General features: G+C 36.6%; 1 protein-coding gene across 2 annotated transcripts in view; it reads left to right on the forward strand.

Moving 5' to 3' along the window:
* The window catches only part of LOC144606855 (uncharacterized), a 52,991-nt gene that overhangs the window by 9,742 nt on the left and 22,957 nt on the right, over positions 1-20,292 (forward strand). For both annotated transcript variants that reach the window (XM_078423290.1, XM_078423280.1), the window contains exons 4-11: positions 1,515-1,539; positions 7,124-7,228; positions 9,748-9,884; positions 10,691-10,813; positions 12,632-12,698; positions 15,383-15,430; positions 18,245-18,331; positions 19,149-19,285. In XM_078423290.1, the coding sequence (XP_078279416.1) occupies positions 1,515-1,539; positions 7,124-7,228; positions 9,748-9,884; positions 10,691-10,813; positions 12,632-12,698; positions 15,383-15,430; positions 18,245-18,331; positions 19,149-19,285 (729 nt within the window). The remainder of the gene's footprint in view (positions 1-1,514; positions 1,540-7,123; positions 7,229-9,747; positions 9,885-10,690; positions 10,814-12,631; positions 12,699-15,382; positions 15,431-18,244; positions 18,332-19,148; positions 19,286-20,292) is intronic.

Below are 20,292 nucleotides of genomic sequence, written 5' to 3' on the forward strand. Positions count from 1 at the left end.
TGGGCTAAAAAGGGGCAATCGGAATAGCCTTATCCATAGCAGGCTATGTCTTATGAACTTGATTGAGTTTTTTGATCGATGAGGGTAGGAATGTGGATGTTGTCTACATAGATTTTCGTAAGGCATATAATAATTCCTTCGCTGTAGGCTGATCCAGAAGATTAAGATACATTGGATACATAGTGACTTGGTCATGTGGATTCAGAACTGGCTTACTCATAGAAAGCAGAGGGTTGTCGTGAAAGGATGTCATTCTGGCTCTGAGTCTTTGAACAATAGTTCTGCAGGGATCTGTGCTGGGACCCCTGTTTGTGATATATTTAACTACTTGGAAGTAAATGTAAATTAGATGGTTTGGTTAGTGGAGATCTGAAAGAAGTATGTAAAATTGTGAGAGGCATAGACCTTTTTTCCCATGGTCCTTGACATTTCCACCTTGGAAAAATGGTTCTGACTGTGTACCCTCTCTATGCCTCTTATGATTTTACATACTTCTATCAGACCTCGATTAACCAAACCATCTACATTTACTTACAAGGATCTGATCCTGTGCTGTCCTGTTCTATGTTGTGTGTGTGCAGAACAGGTCGCAGGGGAAATTAATGGGCAAATGTGATTGCTCTATTCGTCACCCTGGAATTAGTGGACTGAAGAGGCTTCCTATGTTGTAAGAAGATGGAAAATTGCAACACTCAAAGTGAAATTAAATTATGTTGACTTTTAATTAATATCATGCTCTTTATTTTTCTTTGAGGAAACATCATATGCATGATTATCCTGGTAACTGACTGATATGCACATATGCAATACTAAAAATAATTGTCTTCTGAAAGGTTCAGATATTGGCATGAGCATTTCAATTAAATATGTCTACATTTGTTTTCATGAAAAAGCAACCTTTGGTACAAATGATTCCAGAACCTTTAATAATGACGGAGACTTACAATTATGTAGTCAATAATTTGTCATAAAATAATTTGTAAATATGCAGAACATTTCAACATTTTCAAATTATACTGTTGAAGAAAAACTAAATGCCCTGAAATAGAAAATATTTATTCTGAAAGGACACTTTTCATATTTTTGCAAGATCAGAAAGTTCCCAGCTACAATTGTGTTTGGCAGCAACTTTTTAATTAATTGCAATTTGGATCACAAAATGGTCACTTTCACAAAACAGTATTGATTTATATTAAATAGTGTAGAAGCATTGCAACGAATTGATTCCTAGTTTGTAGCCATAACTACCAGCCTTTTCTGCACAAGGTCTTTAATGTCCATTTGGTCTATGCATTTGGCTGTATGTTCACTGTCTTTATATTTTTGCTTTTGTATTGAGCAGCCACAAGGTTTTTTTAACTTAAAAAAGTAACAAAATGTTGGCCCTCAGATCAAAATTTACAAAAGGAGCATTTATAATGAAATATTTCAGTTTTATGTCCCAACAGAAACAATTTCGCTAACATTTTCTGTTCCCTTTCCTGGTTGATTCTCTCCAAACATCATTATGGCAGATTGAAGCAGCCTTAAAGTTGAATGGTAAGTATCACAGGATTCCTTTTGGCTCCTGTTCCCATCTCTACAGATATTACACATGTAAAATCTTCATAATGTTTTGAGGCTTAGTTTCAACTATTGCTGTTTATTATAACTAATGTGATTTTTAAGTTTTATTTTAACAGTTCTAAGAAAGTGATAGACCAGCAAAAAAACACAATAATTTGGACTTCTAATTTTATTGCACAAGTCTGAAAGAGTGCAGACATTTTATTTCCCCCAAATTCTGCGTGGTCAATTCTTGAAATTGCTAAAATGAAAAACAATGCTTTAACATTGCTCTCCACTCATACTGGCACATTGCTTCCAATACACAACTATTTGAGGGTATCTCAGTTTTGAATTGCTCCTGACCTTTGATAAATAAAAACAAGGTGGTATGCTTAATGGAAATATTCTCTTGCCTGTCATTTGAGCCAGGGAAACATTAATGCGTGACTAGGTTGTCTTCCTCATGTTATCTCTACTCAAATTTTGTCTCAGAAACACTGTATATCTGATTGAAATAGCATTCAGTATTGTTTATTCATGACAGAGCATGCTGCTATCAAAGGGATGACACATCGTCTAATCCTGTCCGCATTCACTGTCCACATTACTGCACATGAGAAGCAACACCATGAACTTCCCCGTAATGAAAGTTATGGTTATATTATAATGTCTCTTTTTTTTTACCTCTCAGTGGCAATTAAATTTATGAAGGAATTAAGTAAAAATTAGGAAAAGTATTTGTGATCTTTTGGGCAGCCCATCAAGGCATAGGGGGGATGCCATGCAGTAAAAACAACAATCATGGGCATTTCAGAGCTTTTAATATTTTGGTGAATAAATAGTTTTTGAACTGTGAAGCACAACTATGCCCGATCCAGCCAGGATTGTTATGCATTATTTTTTGTTATCGTGCCCTTTGGTAGAGAAATTTTTCCCAATATTTCTTAGGTAGATTAAAATTCCTTTTAAAAAATATTACTAAAAGAGATGCTGCATTCCAAAAGCAAACTGGAGTAACTAAACAAATAGGTCTAACGGAGGATAGGTATTAGTGAGGAAAATTATGCTGAATCTATGTTGTTGTTTCCTGTTTTCAGCAGTAGCAAAAATAGGTAAAATATGATCACAGTTTTTTAGAATTAATGCTGTATTCTTTCAATTTAAAAATCACTTGGAACTAAATCTGTATCCTAATTTCTAGAAGAGTGAACTATTCTTCTGTCACTTGGACAATTGTGCTGGTTGGATTTTGTTGTTTCAGTGTGTGTTTTGAGCTACACTGAATCTATGCTTTAAAATATTGAGGGGATTTTTTTCTAATTTAAAAAAAATTGTAGTTTAGGAAAGTACCCTAAATAAATTAATTTTATTGTACATTTATAAATCTGTAAATTATTAAACATTTGTCAAACTATTTATTTTAGTGGGAACTTTACAAAATATTTAATTCGAATCTTCAAAAATAAATTCATAATCGTAAAGTCCTCTTCTGCAAAAGAAAAAATTATCATCTGGAGTATGATATTTTTAGTTTACAAAATGTATTGCTCAGCTTTGCTAAACTTGCTAAGATGCATTCAAATCCTGCTCACACCTTGAAATATTATTGCTAACTTTATATATTGTGCAGGTTTAGAGTGTAATCAATTTGCCTTGTAATCTGAATATATTTCTAAAATATTGATTAATTTTTTTGTGTAGATCATAGTTGAATTCCGACAAATATAGCTGAACAAAATATGTTGTGTTTCTTGTTTCTAAGTTGAACACCCATTGCATGGTAAAATGAACACAATGTCTGAGAAAAGTTATCTTGGATAGTTTCATGAAACTTTCCATTGATCAGTTTCCTTGTTTGGTGTGGTATCTAGTTGGGACCGTGGTGGCAGCATACCACATGTTTGATAATATTTCTCATTTGAATCATAAAATAACATCCCATCTGCTCTCGCATATACCATGCGAACAAATGCATAATACACTTTCAAACAAACACCTCCACAACCTCTGTTTCTTGAGCTTGAGTTTTTATGGCCCAATTCAACATATGATGTACTGCAGTTGGCTTAGACAAAGGAAATGCACGCGGATTTAAGAAATAGGGTATTTCTATAAATGAAGGCATTAAGGTCAGCACTTTGGTCTTCGGCTTCATGTGGTTAAAACTAAACTTATTTGGGTTTCTGATGTTCACAATGTTTTCTCAAGTGAACTTAAGAAGAAACATAAAATATCAAATGGTTTAGATTTCATTGAAGCTGGATTCCTGGTGTGCGTCCCTTTTGAGTGTTGGATGCAATGTCATGTTTGGCATAGCTTAGAATTTCTAAGTTGCTGCCACCGTTACTGCATTCACAGCATTCTCTCAGCGTGTGAGGAAAGTTGCTGTTATAAACAAAAAAGGTGATCACATCAATTTCCGCAGCAAACCATTTTGCAAGCATCAACATCATCATGGAACACAATTATGTTTCTCTGAGCAGTTTCCAAAGCCAACAAGGTATTGCGCCTGAAGAGGTAGAAAACAACCTCTACAGCATATTTTGAATTGTGCAATTCACAGTGGCTCAAAAAGAGTTCTCAGCACTTGTCAATCGAACAAGGGCTCATACATTCGCTTGACTTTACATTAATGACTACCTAATGAGGAAGGAAGAAGAGCTAGTAAACATCTTTTGAGCATGAATTTGTTCAGATGACATGCTTGGTGATAAGAGATTGAAACTTAGTAGATCCTCTTTGGTAGATTAAGTATTCAATCCTTTTGCCAGGCAGGTCCATAGCATGATGGATGAGTCACCAACCGGCTTTACTCATTGAAGAGATTTGGCAGAGTAAACCCAGGTGCTGTGATTCTTCCCATTCAGTTCCAGATAACCTTGTAACCAAATGTCCTAATGGATTGAACATTAACCAGGTCAATCAATCAGCGAAAGATAGCCATTGCTGTGCTTTCGCTACCTGCATTCGTGCAAAATCATACATATACTTGAGCGGTCTTAAGCTTGACACTCCCAGTCCATGATGAATTCCTCTTTCACAGGTAGGTTGTTTGTAACCATTTAGGAAGTGTCATTATCTTTTCCCATGAAACAGACAATATGCCTCAACATCTATATGAACAATAAATAAATAAATGTGTAGGAATGAACTACAAATGTTGATTTACACCGAAGATGCGACACAAAATGCTGAAGTAACTCGGCCGGACAGGGAATGTATATTTGACATTAATTTAACCTTTGACAAAAGTCCTGCTTCCATATCATTATCAAAAAAAGTGTTGGGTGAAAAAAAGAACAAAAATTATTAACACTCAACTATTCCTTCTTTTTTGCCTCACCTATTGTTTTCTCGATTATTTTTGGAATTTAAAAAAAATTAACAAGTTTTACACATTACATGGTACTATAAAAATATAATTTTAGCTGCTAAAAATCTTTACAATCTGAAAAAAACCCTATTTTATTCCTATTTCACTGGCCTTTAAAATTGAACAGCTAGATGTGATTAGAAATTTACCAAAACAATATCAGAAGATGGTCAGAAATTACAGCAAGAGATAAGTCTCTTGTTAGTTTTTAAATTTACCATCATTGGCAACACTTTAGAAGTCTGATATTGACAACTTTTTGAAGCGTATTTTATTCCTAATCTAGAAATATATATATATTTTCAGTTATTATTTTTCTTATTTGATTGTACTTTTGTAATAGTATATCAAAAAAATCTACTTAAATGATTAAACTTGATATAACTCGTATTGCTCCTGTGGCATACCACAGAAGACAAATGTGAATACATTCAGATAACTGATCTAATTTGAGGATGGACATTCTTGCTATTGAGGGAGTTCAGCGGAGGTTCACCAAGTTAATTCCCGGGATGGTTGATCTGACATATGATGAAAGAATGGGTCGACTGGGCTTTATAATTTAGAAGGATGAGAGGGGATCCTATAGAAACATATAAAATTCTTAAAGGATTGAACAGGCTAGATGCAGGAAAAATGTTCCTGATGTTGGAGGAGTCCAGAACCAGGGGTCACAGTTTAAGAATAAAGGGTAAGGTTTAGGACTGAGATGAGGAAAAACCTTGTCACTCAGAGAGTTGTGAATCTGTAGAATTCTCTGCCACAGACGGCAGTGGAGGCCAATTCACTGGATGTTTTCAAGAGAGAGTTAGATTTAGCTCTTAGGGCTAATGGAATCAAGGGATATGGGGGAAAAGCAGGAATGGGGTACTGATTTTTGATGATCAGCCATGATCATATTGATGGCAGTGCTGGCTCGAAGGGCCGAATGGCCAACTATTTCTATTGTCTGGTGAATGGCTCAAAGGGTCGAATGGCCTACCCCCGCATCTATTTTCTTTGTTTCTATTCTATTTTACTATTTTAAATAGTTTTTCGAATGTCTGACTTTCAGACATTGAAAAACTACTTTGATTTGTGTAAAAAAAATTAGAAGAGAAATTAAAACTTAATTAACAACTCATTGAAGTTCTTGGAAATTAAAATCATTGAAGTAAGTTATATAAAAATTATTCTATTTAGCTGGCCATATATCCCCATCAATATGGATATGATCTCCAATCCAACACAAGGCCTGAGCAAAAAACAAAGTGCCTGAGGAGCTCAGTAGGTCAGGCAGCATCTGTGGTGAGAATGGATAGGTGGTGTTTTGGGTCAGGACCATTCTTCAGACTTTTGGATATACCCAAGATAGCACATGGATTATTGGTGTAACTTCTCTTACTCTTTGAGCACCAGGATTAAGTACTCTGGAAATTTAACTCGATATGGGAGTAAAAGTATTAACACTGAGCCAAGGCTGAAAGTGAAGGAACGTGTAATTTTGAAGGAGAATGAAAAACGTGGTAAGGTGTGGTTCTCGAAGGAATAGAAGATAATGGAGATCAGTTTAACTTGGCATCATGTTCGGTGCAAACATTGGCGGCGAAAGGCCTGTTCCTTTGCTGTACTCTTCGATGTTCTCTGAGTGACCTGGTGGAAAAGAAACCTTGATGAAATTCATTGAATAATGTGGTTAATGGTACATAGGATTACTTAACCCATTACATCTGCATATGTGCGTAGTATTGAAAGTATGTCTGAATGAAAAGTCTGCTAAATAAATTTTAGACATTATTCCTCTTGAATTGATAGGCAAGATGTCAGAGATCACCCAGAGAATTTTAACCCGGCAAGGAGTTCATGATTTTATGGGGGAAGAAAATAAATGGTGAAGGGGAGGGGGGGGGGGGGGGAGCATTGCTGATGTACAATGTTCAAATGATTTACTAATTAAGAACGTTTTGAATGTATGGCTGTTTAAATTAATGTAGAAGTAGCGAGTAATAGGATTTTTTATATTCTGCTGTTTCTAAATTGTGATCCAAAAGTATGAAAATGTAAGACTTGGTCATGCAGACTTTAGAGCATTAAATTTGATTTTTAAATAGTATTGTCTGTAATATTTAAAGAGCATTATCATGAGCTTGAGTTCATCTTGGCTATGTTTTTCATGTACGTAACACATAGCAGATCTAATAACGTACACATTTTGGGTTCCAGTCAACAAAGGCGAAAAAGTTAATGAAGATGAATTTCAAGCTCCTGCGGTGACAAGGACTTTGGAAGATCTTCTTGGTAAAATGAAGCTAAATAAAGCTGTACTAGGTATGCTGTTCAGTGCTATGTTTCTTTGTGTTTGTGTAAATATAGTATTTCTTGGTGTATCTTATATGAAAACCTACACGAGTTAACTATGAAGATAATTAAAGCAACAAAATCCCATTTCTCCATTTTTAAACATTAGTAAATAAGCTACTCAGTTTTTTGCAGACATTCGATTTGTTGGAAAACTTTAACGTGATTTCCATAACATTTCCTCATTTGTAAGGAATGTAGAATTAAAAAATACTAAGCCATTGTTTTTTTTTCATTTTTCGGGGCTCTATAACAGTACTTATCTCTTGAAGAATAAATTCTATCCAACTGTGAGCCATCAGGCAGTTAGCAATAATTAATTACTATTAAAAATGTTTAATGAAACTTTAGCTGATTATATTGATCCGTTTGAATAATGAAAGAAAATTACTTGATAATTGAAAGAAAATAATACTGAAAGAAAATTGAAATCATTGCCACAGATGGTTGTAGAGATTGACAGGTTCTTGATCAGTAATTTCATATCCCTCTGCCTTGCTCATTCAAGCACCTGACCAGTTGTGTCTTGAATGTTGTTACAGTTCCTCCCCTTACCATCTCCTCTGGCAGCTCATTCCAGATGCCAACTTTTCTTTAAAAATGTACTCCTCTGATCCCCTTTAAACCTCCCTCCTGTCACCCTGAACCCTTACTGTCTAGTTTTACACATCCCCATCATGAAAAGCAAACTCTGGCTGTCTACCCTATCTTGGTTCTCATAATTATATCTCTCACTCTCATATCATCTTAACCTTCTTTGTTCTGTGGTAAACACACCCAATCTCTCCTTGTAACTCAAACCACCAATCCAGGCAACATCCTTGTGAATCTTTCCTATACCCTTCACACCTATTCACACCTTTCCTGTCGTGTGGCGACTGGAACTGCACACAGTGGGCCACATATGGGCTAACCAATCTTTTTTTGTAATTGTAACATGATATCCCAATTCTGGTTCCTGATGCCTTAACTGAGGAAGGCATGCATATCATGTGCAACCTTCAACTCTGTACTTCTGTATTGCCACTTTCAGAGGTTTATGCCCTTGTTTCTTAAGGTCTCCGTTCAAACACACTCCCCGGGGCCCTGCCATTCACTATATATTCTGCCCTGGTTTATCTTCTCAAAATATATCACTTCATACTTGTCTGAGTTAAATTCCATCTGCTGTTCCTTGTTCCCACTTTCACAGTTATATTTGTTGTAAACATCAACAACATTCTTCACTGTCCACTGTTTCACTAACTAGAGCCATCTGCAAACTTTCTAATCATGCCACCAACATTCTTAATCCATATCAGTATATGTGACAAACATCAGTGGACCCAGCACTGATCTCTGTGTCACACCACTGGTCAGGCCTCCAATCTGAAAAATAACCCTCCACTAGCCTCTTCTGCTTCAAACTATGCTGGATCGCAACCTTCCGGACCAGTTTACCATGCAGGACCCTGTCAAAGACCTCGTCAAAGTCCGTGTTGATAATGTCTAAAACCCTGCCCCGTTCAATCTTCTTGGTCACCCTTTCAAAATACTCAAATCAAATTTGTAGGATGTAATTTTCCATGCACAGCATGATTTCCCATGTTGACTATCCCTAATCAGTCTCTGCCTTTCTAAATGAAAATAAATCCATTCTCTTTTGAGTCCCTTCCAAGGACTCCCACCACTGAGGTAGTTCTCTGGCTTATCTCTGCTGGCCATCTTAAATAAAGGCACAATATTAGCTATCTTCCAGTACCTCACCTGCAGCTAAGACATATAAAAAATCCCTGCCACAGCCCCAGCAATCTCTTGCTTCCACTGACGTCCTACAATATACTTGACCAGACTCTGGAGATTTAGCGAATTTTATGCATTTCACCTCCAAAATCTCCTCCTTCACAATGTGAACATCACTGTTTTCTCCCCTAAACTCGCCAGGTTTCTTGCCCTTCTCTGCAGTAAATACAGATGAACAATATTAATTTAACAGCTCACCCATGCACATATGGCTTACTACACAGATTCTCAAGGAGAACCTATTCTTTTGCTAGCTGGCCTTTTATTCTTAGTATACAAAGCAAATCTTTTAGAATCTTTCTTTATCTTATCTGCAATGGATATTTAATGACCCCTTTTTTTGCCCTTCTGATTTTCTACTTAAGTGTATTTCTACGTTTCTTGTACTCCCTTGGCTCAATGACTTAAAGGTATACTCCTCAAAGGGATGTTTAGGGATATTTCTTAGTGGATGTTTGTATAGGGCCTCCTGTATAGAGATACAGGAGGGCCCACCGAGTCCAAGCCAGCCCCGTTATCACTAGTGTTATGTAATTCCACTTCTCATCCACTCCCTACACACTAGGGAAAATTTAAAGAGGTCAATTAACGTACAAACCCCCATGTCTTTGGGATGTGAGAGTAAACCAGAGCCCTCGGAGGAAACCCATGCAGTCACAGGGAGAATATGCAAACTCCACTTTTGATGGTTATTCTTAAATCCACAGGTCTTGACTATGTGATTGAATATCGTTATGACCAAAAGACAAATTCACAGTTTGTTTGTAAACTGTGCCATTGTAAAACAGAACTCACATGGTTTCTCCCCCACCTCCTGGGAACAAATCACACGACAAGATATCTGGCAAGTATAAAAAACGTTTGTGGTGTAATTGCTTTAAATATTGTGCATAACAGTGAAAATAATTACTATGTGAATTTCTTACAGTTTTATACAAACTACTTGCTCATCTGGCTATTTTAAATAAATTGTCCATGATCTATAAAGTTCCTTTAAAACTTTTCAGTTTAAATGTATTTACTTGCACCAATGAGTCATGTATTTAAGTTGAGCCAGCAATTTAACAGAAAACAGAATTGTTTGAGCATCCAAAATGTTGTTGCCGATGTCCTAATTTACATTCAGTCCTATTCACCCAGTACATGGTAATCTAGGTCTCCTTAATACTAAAATTCTTATCCTTGTTTTGAAATATCATCTCTCCCTCAGTTTCCCAGAGCATACTCCAGTGCAGCAACACTTTGAGATCTTTCTGCTCCTCGGGCCTTCACTAACATCATTGCCATTCCCATGCTTTGAAATCCTGTCCTCGGACTCCAGTTCTTATCATTTAAGCATTCCTTAATTACGTATAGTACTTTGACCACATTTGTGGTCATCTGCCCTTGCATTGCTCATGTCAAACTCTGCTTGATTGTGCTTTTGCAGAGCAACTTGGAAGACTACAAGGGAAAAGGTGCAATGCAAATGCAAAGTGTTGACCTGTACTTTGCCTAATCATACAGTGCCAAGCCTCGCGCTTGATGTAAGCTTTATAAAGAATAGTGAATTGTACTCAATTGCATGAGGAGAAACATATTTCTTTGTCAGCACTGTAATGAAACAGTCTTTAATTAGTTGGCAATTGATGATCTGGTGGTTCTTTCCAGGAAAAGCATTATCCAGGTAGTCTCAGTAATGAAAGAGGAAAACTAAAATCCTCTGAATGGAAAAGATTTGTCAACAAGAAAGCACTGGAAATTGAAAAAAAAAGTGGAAGAGGAAAAGTATCTGTAAGTACAAAGTACAGTATACTTTGTGATAATTTTGTTTACAAATTATTCTGATACACGTGCGATTGTTTACTGTAATATTTTGCACAAGTTGTATACACTCACAGCAGGAATCATAGGGGCAGTTCTAAATTTTAAGGTGTGCAGATAAAACTTACAACTCTATTTTCTATAGCTGAATATCAGTGGCGGGTAAGTTATTCAAGGGGATCCTGGGAGACTGGATCTATGTGCATTTGGAAAGACACAAACTGTTTTGTCAGCATGGCTTTATTGTGGGAAATTATATCTCACAAATTTAATTAATTTTTTTGAAGAGTGAGCTAGAAGATTGATGAGTGCAGTGTGGTCGATGGTGTCCACATGGACTTTAGCGAGGATTTTGACAAGATACCAAGGTAGTTTGGTTTGGAAGATTCGATAACGAGCGATCCAGGGTGGCTAGCCAACAGGATACAATATTTGCTGGTGGTGGAGGTAAATGGTGATGGTCGATGATTGTTTTTCAGATTGTAGACCTGTAGCGAGTGGCATGCCATGTGATCGGTGCTACATTCACTGTTGTCCATTACTTAAAGTAATGATTTGGTTGTTAATGTAGGTGACATGGTTAGTATGTTTAGTGATGACACTAGAATTGGTGGCATAATGAACAGTGAAGAAGGTTATCTAAGATTACAGCAGGATCGAAATTAACTGGGGAAGTTGGCCAATGAATGGCAAATGGAGTTTAATTCAGTTAATAGAACATAGACCAGTTCAGCACAGGAACAGGCCCTTCGGCCAACATGGTGCCAAATTACATTAATCTCTTCTGTCTGCATGTCATCCATATTTTCGTTGGGTTATTTGCCTTGGTATAATTGTAAAGTGTCCTTAGTGTGTGTAGGATAGCGTTAATGTGTGGGGATCGCTGGTAGGCATGGACTCGGTGGGTCGAAGATGCCCTTTCTGGCTGAGACTCATGAACCTGTTTTGAAGAGGTGCAGCTACCGGGATCTCCTCCATTCCACATCTAATTCCCTTCCTCATGGTCACCCACCTTCTCTCTTCCTGGACTTCGGTGTGACAACCTCACTGTACATTCTGTCCAAGAAGCTCTCATTTTCCCAGATAGTCATGAGGTCATGGTCACTTCAGATTCTGGATGCTGAAGGATTAATTGGCAAAGATCCAAGAATGTTGTCCATTGTTCAGAGTTCAAAATAATCCCTCCTGATGCTTAATATTGATTACTTTGTTAAAAGTAGCAAGCTATTTGTTAATCTTTTTGTTTAGCTTGCTTTCTCAGTTTTATGTTAATAGAACCTGAAAACAATCATTGCTGGCTACCTGTCAGGACAAAAGAAAGTTGCTAATCCACTTCCTGATGAAGAGTAAAAGATGTTACCAACATCTTTATTTCAGCCAGCACTGTAGCAAAAAAGATTAGCTGATTATTTGTTACTTGTGAGATCGTATTGTGCATTAATCGAATAGTCTTATGTATTGGCTACAAAAATGATAAGTGGTGTGAAAAAATTGTGATATCTTGATGATAAAATACAAATTATTTCAAATGTTGTATTACTTTGTTGATTCCATCATGATATTCTAAATGGAGGATTACAATTTCTGTCATTTTATTTTCAGAGCTTGTTTATTTGTAAAGTCTTTGTCAGTAAAGTATAAGGCATCATTTGATATGTTGTAGAAATGTGGGGAGTAGAAGAAACATAATATTCTGGAGAACTATGAGGAAAAGCATTATAGGCATTCTAAATATTTTTTTAATTAAATTCAGAAATATTACACTGTTCGTTATATTTTAAATTTCAGGTTGTCTTCGAGAAAATAGGCCCAAAGGCCAATGAAAAATCTGGTGTAAAAAGAGTTGCTGATCAACGTAAGTTACCAGCAGCTTTCCATCAAAAACCCTTTCCTGGCCTTTTTTTTTCATATTTATCTTTATTTTTATAATCTGCTTTGATTTTTTTTCTATGCAAGGAATAAATTTATTTCAAGCAAACTATTTTCTGTTTACTGTTTTGACATCAAGATCAAGTTTAAATTCAACCTTAAATTTTGGTTTTCTGTACACTATCAGGATGTGTTCATTTAATCCCTATATTGACATTGATCAACATTCAAAAATCAATTTAAAAAATAATAATTTTAAGTTCATCACATTTGTGAAAATGGATTGGTATTCAGACTGGTGATTCTATTGTTGCTAAGTTAAATTTCAGCATCAAAATACATGTTAGAGCCCCTAAAATATGACCTTGGTTATTGGGAAATTACCTACATTTCATTCATAACTTTTTATTCACTCCAAGTAAAATCATTTATTTAAGATTCATATTATCTACTCCTACCGTGTCAAATGATGCAGTTTGTGAACTTTGCCATGGCAGCTATCACAGGGGAACTTTGAAAGGTTTGCAGCTGATGTGCAGTTGAATGCTATTCAAGGAAGAGAAAATGATAGTGTCATGGAATTGCAGAGTACAGATGAATATATTTCAGCCTGCACTGACTCTTTTGAAGAACAATTCAGCTAGTTCCTGATTCCTGTTTAGTTTAGTTTAGAGATACAGCGCAGAAACAGGCCCTTTGGCCCACCGGGTCCGCACCGACCAGCGATCCCCGCACATTTACCAAGCCAATTAACCTACAAACCTGCACGTCTTTGGAGTATGCGAGGAAACCGAAGTTCTTGGAGAAAACCCACTCAGGTCACGGGGAGAACATACAAACTCTGTACAGACAGCACCCATGGTCAGGATTGAACCCGAATCTCTAGTGCTGCAAGCGCTGGAAGGCAGCAACTCTACCGCCGGGTTCTTTTTGTTTATTCTAGCATGATTTTTGCAACAGCTCAAATTTTAAGGCTATTAATTTAATCTATGTCCAGCCCCCAACTTAACAAATTAATAATGTTCGTGTACATGTTTTGGGTGCAGATAAAGTAGACTGACTATGTGTATTCATTTGAGGTTGCTGATATGTTGGTAGGATAGATCTAGATGGATCATGAATGAGTTAAGCGGATAGTTAACCCACAAAGGAATTATAGATTAAGGATGAATCTGCACTAAATATTTCAAGGTAATCTATATGAAGAGGAAAATATTTCTGTAAGATAAGACATATTATCAGAATTCTGCTTTTACCTTTTATCTTGTATTTACCTGTATTGGTTTATTATTGTAATGTGGACATTGGAAACCTTTGCATGCTATCCAGTCAAACTTTGAGTACAATCACGCCATATGTATGGGTACAACAGATAGTGCACAAAAAAGTCGCAGAGTGCAGAATATGGTATTCCGGCATTGTAATGTTACAATCACAAAGTACAGATAAAAAAAGTGCAAGGTCTATTTTGACGTAGGTTGGGGGATCGGCATAATATCTTATGGGAGGGCCATTCAGGAATCTGAAAGCAGCAGTGAAAATGCTATTCCTGAATATGGTAATACTTGCTTTCAAGTGTTTGCATGTTCTGTCAGAGAGGTGAAATGGTCCTTGATTATGTTGATCAAATCGATGGAGGCATGCCGAACTTCCTTAATCTTTTGAGGCATTGGTGTGCTTTGTAAGCCATGGCTTCAGTGTGGTTGGACCATGACAAATTGTTGGAATTTTAAGCTCTTGACCGTCTCCACTTCAGTACCACTGATGTTGCCTGGGACATGTACACCTCATTATTTCCCAAAGTCAATAAGTAGCTCGTTCATCTTACTGACATTGAGGGAAACGTTGTTGATTTGACAGCATGTTGTTAAGCTCTCTTTCCCCTTCCTGTATTTTGTTTCATAATTGATCAAGATTTGGTACACTATAGTGGTGACACCTGCAACTTCATAAAATGAAAAAGGTTTTGCTGTGAGCATATAGTGAGCATAATAAGGGGCTGAGAATTAGCGTTAAAAAATATTGTTGAGTGTGTTTTCTTGCCTATCCTCACTGACTGTGGTCTGTTGTTAAGGAAGTTGAGCATCCAGTTGAAAGTGGGTAGCTGAGTCCCAAATTCTGAAGAAGGGTCTCAATCCAAAACATCCCCGATTCCTTTTCTCCAGAGTCATTCCCTGACCTGCTGAGTTACTCCAGCATTACGTGTCAATACCCAGATTCAGGATTTTGGAGATTGTTTAGGATCATGGTGTTAAAGGTAGAGTTATCTTTAATAAATAAGAGTGTGATGTGGGTGCCCTTGTGATCCAGATGACTAGGGTCAGGGAGATGGCATCTGCCATTGATCTGTTGCGATGGTATGCAAAGTTCAGTGTAAGAGCAACCTAAAGTCTAGTTCGTACAGATAATGACATTAATGTGCAGCAGTGTCTACTGAAATATCTATTCTGATATCAATATTCTGAAGCTAGATGTGAAGTAATAGGGCACATCTGTATGATGCTAGAGAAGCTCACATTGTTAACAGATGTACCAAACTAAGAATAAGATTATGGAAGGCTCACTGCAGCAAATTCCATTGGAAGATGGGAGAATGCGAGGTTCTATCCAACCAAATTACTTTCTTTGTCAAAAGCTCTTTGCCTGATGTTGTCTGGTTCTATTTTTCAGCTGTTGTGGAACCCAAATGTAAATGGCAGAAATCCAAAGCTACTTCAGGTATGGTTATTGACCCTTTTAAAGGTGATCTTTTGTTACATTGCTTTTTCTTTGTTGTCAACTCCTCCAGCAATTCAAAAAAATGTCTAATCTTCCACTCCTGAAAGATATATTGCTTTCCAATTTAACCCTCTCACTCTCCCTCCTTCTCTTTTGTTTTCTTTCTCTTAACACTGCTCAAATTCCTCACACCTGGTTTCTTTCAAGAACAAAAAATACAGACATTGTCCCGTCAAGATCCAGATATTCACGGTGACTGAACTTATGGTGCTTTCTATCTTCACATTTAATGGAATGCCTGCAGGGAACAAGATGATTGGTCATGTCCATTGCCAACTTTAACCGACACAATCAATTCTGTAATTTCTAAGGACAATGTTTAGCTCTAACTTTCCTTAAGAACTCCAATTTTTCAGTTGAACCTTGGGAAGATGAAGGGAAAATTTCAGCTTACATTTAAAACATAGTGACTCGTCTAAGCTTGTCCTCAATATGTATTTTTCAGGACTCTTGCAAATGATTTGTGATGTGACATAAAATACTTTGGCTTGATGTGACTCCAATTTTCTATGAGAGCTCATCACTGATCAGGCCATGATTAATTATCCATCCCTAATTGCCCTACAGATTGTGGTTGCAAGTTGTCATCTTGTTGCAGTCTGTGGTAAATTTTGATAAAGCTGACATTTCAGCAAGATGTTAATTATCCACATTACTGGTTTGTTGCTAATAGAGACCAAAATGAATGTGAGCAGTAGATTCCTTTAGTTATTGGAAATCAAGATGGATTTTCATGATGATCATTTAGCTTCTTTATTATAATAATTGATGTTAACTATTAATTATGTATTTATTTATTTACTTACATGGATTTTAATTTATTAACTATACTTCCCCATCATTATTCCAGCCTCTGGACTTTTAGTCCAGACAAATCAAAGTCATTCTGAATCAATTGCAGTGCGTTATTGTTTAACAGTGCTTAGATTCTACCTTTAATAATTTTTTGAACTTCCTGTGCCTTCTTTATAGTTGAAATATGTTATCAGCTTGTACTGATGCAGCTGTTACAAATTAAAAAACATATTCTTATATTCAAACAAGGCAGCTTGAAGCTTTCAATATTGCATAGAGCATAGAAGTTGACTTGAATCATATCAGTTATTTTTTTAATGAATTTTCAGTCCCTCTGGGATATTAAAGATGATGAGATGATATTTAAAACAATCTTCCAGGAGAATTACAGTGAAGGGGTAATTTACTTGGCCAATGGAATATTGAATGTTGAAATGCAGCAGATATCCAAAAGGGAAGATAGAGTTAGATTAGAGGCTGAAGATTGTGCAAGTGGAAGATTATAAAGAATGAGGATCTGTTCCCATGATGTATCTTGTAAAAAATCTTCAATCCTTCCCTTCTCAACTTAAATGTATGCCCTCTTGTGATTGAGTGCCCAATCTGAGAAAAAGACTGCATTTATACCCCAATGATTTTTTACACTTCTATGAGATCACTCAGAGATCACTCCTCTGTCTGAGAAGTCTTGATGAATTGCTAAAGTGTACCTTGTAGTTGCAGATGCTCTAGGAAAGTCTAAAGGAAGATTGTGAATGAGGATGAAGATTGTGCAATGTAGAAATTAAAGAGGAAACACAAGTAAAGGAAAATAAAAGCTGCAAAATGCAGAGCTGCATTAAATCATAGGGTCTAATAACTAAATCAAAAGGCTCATTATAAGTTTTTACTTTACGCATTATTTTCTTGATTAAATGAATGTAAGCTTTGGAGACTGAGCCAGCATTTAATTTCCCATCCATAAATAACCATCAGAAAGTGGTGACCTACTTTCTTGAACCGTTAAACTGCTGCCTGACCACTGAGTTACTTCAGCACTTTGTGCCTTTTTCTTCTTCTTGAACTGTTGCTATCCTTAGAGTGTGGGTGTACCCACAATGGTGCTAGGGAGAGTTCCAGGATTTAGACTTGGCGATGGTGAAGGGATGGACTTGGATAGTGCATGGCTTAAATTGCAACTTTGAGATGGTAGTGTTCCCATATCTTTGCTGATCATGTCCTTTGTGTTAGAGAACCGTACACCATGGAAACAGGCCCTTCAGCCAAACATATTTATGCCAACCAAGATACCCATCTGTTCTGGTCCCATTTGCCTGTGTGTGATCCCCAAAACCTTTTCTATCCATGTACTGTCTAAATGACATTTAAATGTTATTATTGTACAGGTTCAACACCGATTTTCCAGCACTCTTGGTTCCAGAGCCTTTCTGGATTATCCCTTTTGAAGAAGGGTCTCGACCCAAAGTGTCACCCATTCTTTTCTCTCTTAAGATGCTGCCTGAGCCACTGAGTTACTCCAGCATTTTGTGATACCTTCGATTGTTTCAGCTATTGTATGTTAGAAGAACAATGAAATTAAATTGCAAAATATACTTCATATTGAATCTGAACAGTGATTATGGTTGATTCTCGGCTAGAAAGGTTGCCATGTTGACACAGCTCTGCAATCAGGACAACATTTGGCCTCAATTTTCATTACTTTGGAAAAGAGGTCTTTGCAATTGATCCATGACTTTCCTTGAAAAGTGAATATCAGAAATGTGACTGGCTGAATGACTGCCATCCTCAGTTGTATCCTTGCATGTGAAGGGTGTCTTATTGAGAGAGGTATCAATATGTTACCTACACTTAGCATTATTGCTCCTGGGATTTATCCACTCCTGCAAGAGGGGAAGGAAAATTAGAGCGGATGGGGTTATTAATACTCATTCTTATGTGCCTATTTTTTTTTTTAAACAGCTGTAACAGAAAACTTACTAGGTTCCTTAGGATCTAAAGCTCTAGAAGATCGCGTCAAACAATTGAATATTCAGGAGATAATAATAGGTTTGTGTTTTTTTACATTTTTATTGTTTCGTTTCTGCACGATTTCCTATGTGTTGCTTGCGTCTATTTTATTGAATTATGTTTATTACAAAGAATCCCCAAACTAATGTTTCAGGTTCTTAGAAATCATGACAGGTAATTTTTGATTAGCACAGAAAGTTTGTCCTTGTTCTCCTTGGAGTGGAGAAGGTGAGGAAGAGACTTAATGGACTTTCAAATCATAAATTGATTAGATAGTATAAATAAGGTGACAAAGTTTCTAAAGTGGTTTGATATTGAGAAGGGGTACGTTAAGATGGCTGGCAAAGGATGTAGAAAATGCATGAATATTTTTAATGCAATGTCTGATTAGAATTTTAAAAAACACAACTTGAGTGTGTGGTGGAAACAGACTAGCTAAGAGTGTGATGGAAATAGAATCAGAGGCGAAAGGTTGGTGGAAAAATGTTCAGAGGTTTAGAGAGTGATGGATAAGGTGTGACAGTATTTTCAAAAGTATATTTTCAATATTGGAAGTAGAAGGAACAATGGAATGTGAGGAGTGACACCTGAAGGATTTCTCTTTAAAAAGAGCCAATGCAGACAAAGTTAGCCAAATTACAGTCTTAAGAGCTGAAATACCTTGTCTTTTTATTTAGAAACCCCTATACAAATTTGGGATTACACTAATTAGAGTGAGAAATTGTGTGTAAATGAACATTAAAGGATGGGGAGAGACTCGAAGATTACTGGTGTTAATGCTGTCATGGTTAATTAACTATTCTGTAAAGCTTTAGTTGTTTTAACATTGTTAAGGTATTTATGCTTTACTTTTCAGGGCTAGACTTTCTGACTGAATATCATTATAAAGGAAAAACTGAACCAGTGTATTATTGTGAGTTGTGCAATTGTGAGTTGAATCTTCAGTGTATTTTGGCACATATCTTTGGACTTAAACACAAGACGAATTATTTAGTAAGTATACAAAATGTGATATCCTGCAATGTAATAGCTCTGAAACTGCTCTGTTGCCTGGGGAAGATATTCATTTCAGGGAGAGTAAAAAATTAATGGGGTGCGTGGGTGGGGGGGGGGGGGGGGGGGAGGAGCGTGACAAAGAGGCTCACAACACCAGGGAATGGGTTCAGTCCTGAATTTGGGTGCTATTTTAGTGGAAGTTGCATAAGTTCCCACGACCAAATGACCTTTTTTTTGTCATAATGAGGAAGAAATAAAGTTTACTATATTATACAAATTATGATTTCTATTTGAACTGTGGATTAAACTATTTAAACTTTTCACAATTGTGAGTTCCTTCTTATATTAAAAAAAATGTGAAGGAGATCCAGATATCTTAACCTTTTCCTTGGTGTTGGACTACATCCAATTCTCATGCTTGCTTGATGAGTCTGAGACAGCAAAATTCAAACTGGAGACACCGACTATTGAAATGTTTGCTTGTGGGTTCTGGGTGCCCACAAAGCTGTATTTTCTGCAATCCAGATGTGCAGCTTCTTCTCCCGTAATGTAGTCTATTATTTACATTTCAATTCTGTTACTTTTTTAAGAAATACACAGTCCTGCACTAATCACTGAAACATGAGACACAGTTTTAAAAACTTAATTTATGAATTCATAGTCATGAAGTCATAGTCATAGAAATGCCAACATCTCCCTTTCATCACTGAGTTTCCCTCTGACTAACTTCTAAAATTTTCATTTAATACACATTTGTTATACTTATTTTGTTGCAGCTTAATAAAACTTTGGTTAGGCTACGTTTGGAGTACTTTATGCACTTCTGGTTGCCCCATTGCAGGAAGAATGTGGAGTCTTTGAAAGGGTGCAGAAGAGGTTTACAAGGATACTGGCTGGATTAGAGAGATTTAGCTATAAGGAGAGGTTGGTCAAACTTGAATTGTTTTCTCTGAAGCATCGGAGGCTGAAGGGAGACCTAATAGAAGTCTATAAAATTGTGTGAC

Source organism: Rhinoraja longicauda, chromosome 2, assembly GCF_053455715.1.
Source record: "Rhinoraja longicauda isolate Sanriku21f chromosome 2, sRhiLon1.1, whole genome shotgun sequence".
Taxonomy (NCBI): Eukaryota; Metazoa; Chordata; class Chondrichthyes; order Rajiformes; family Arhynchobatidae; genus Rhinoraja; species Rhinoraja longicauda.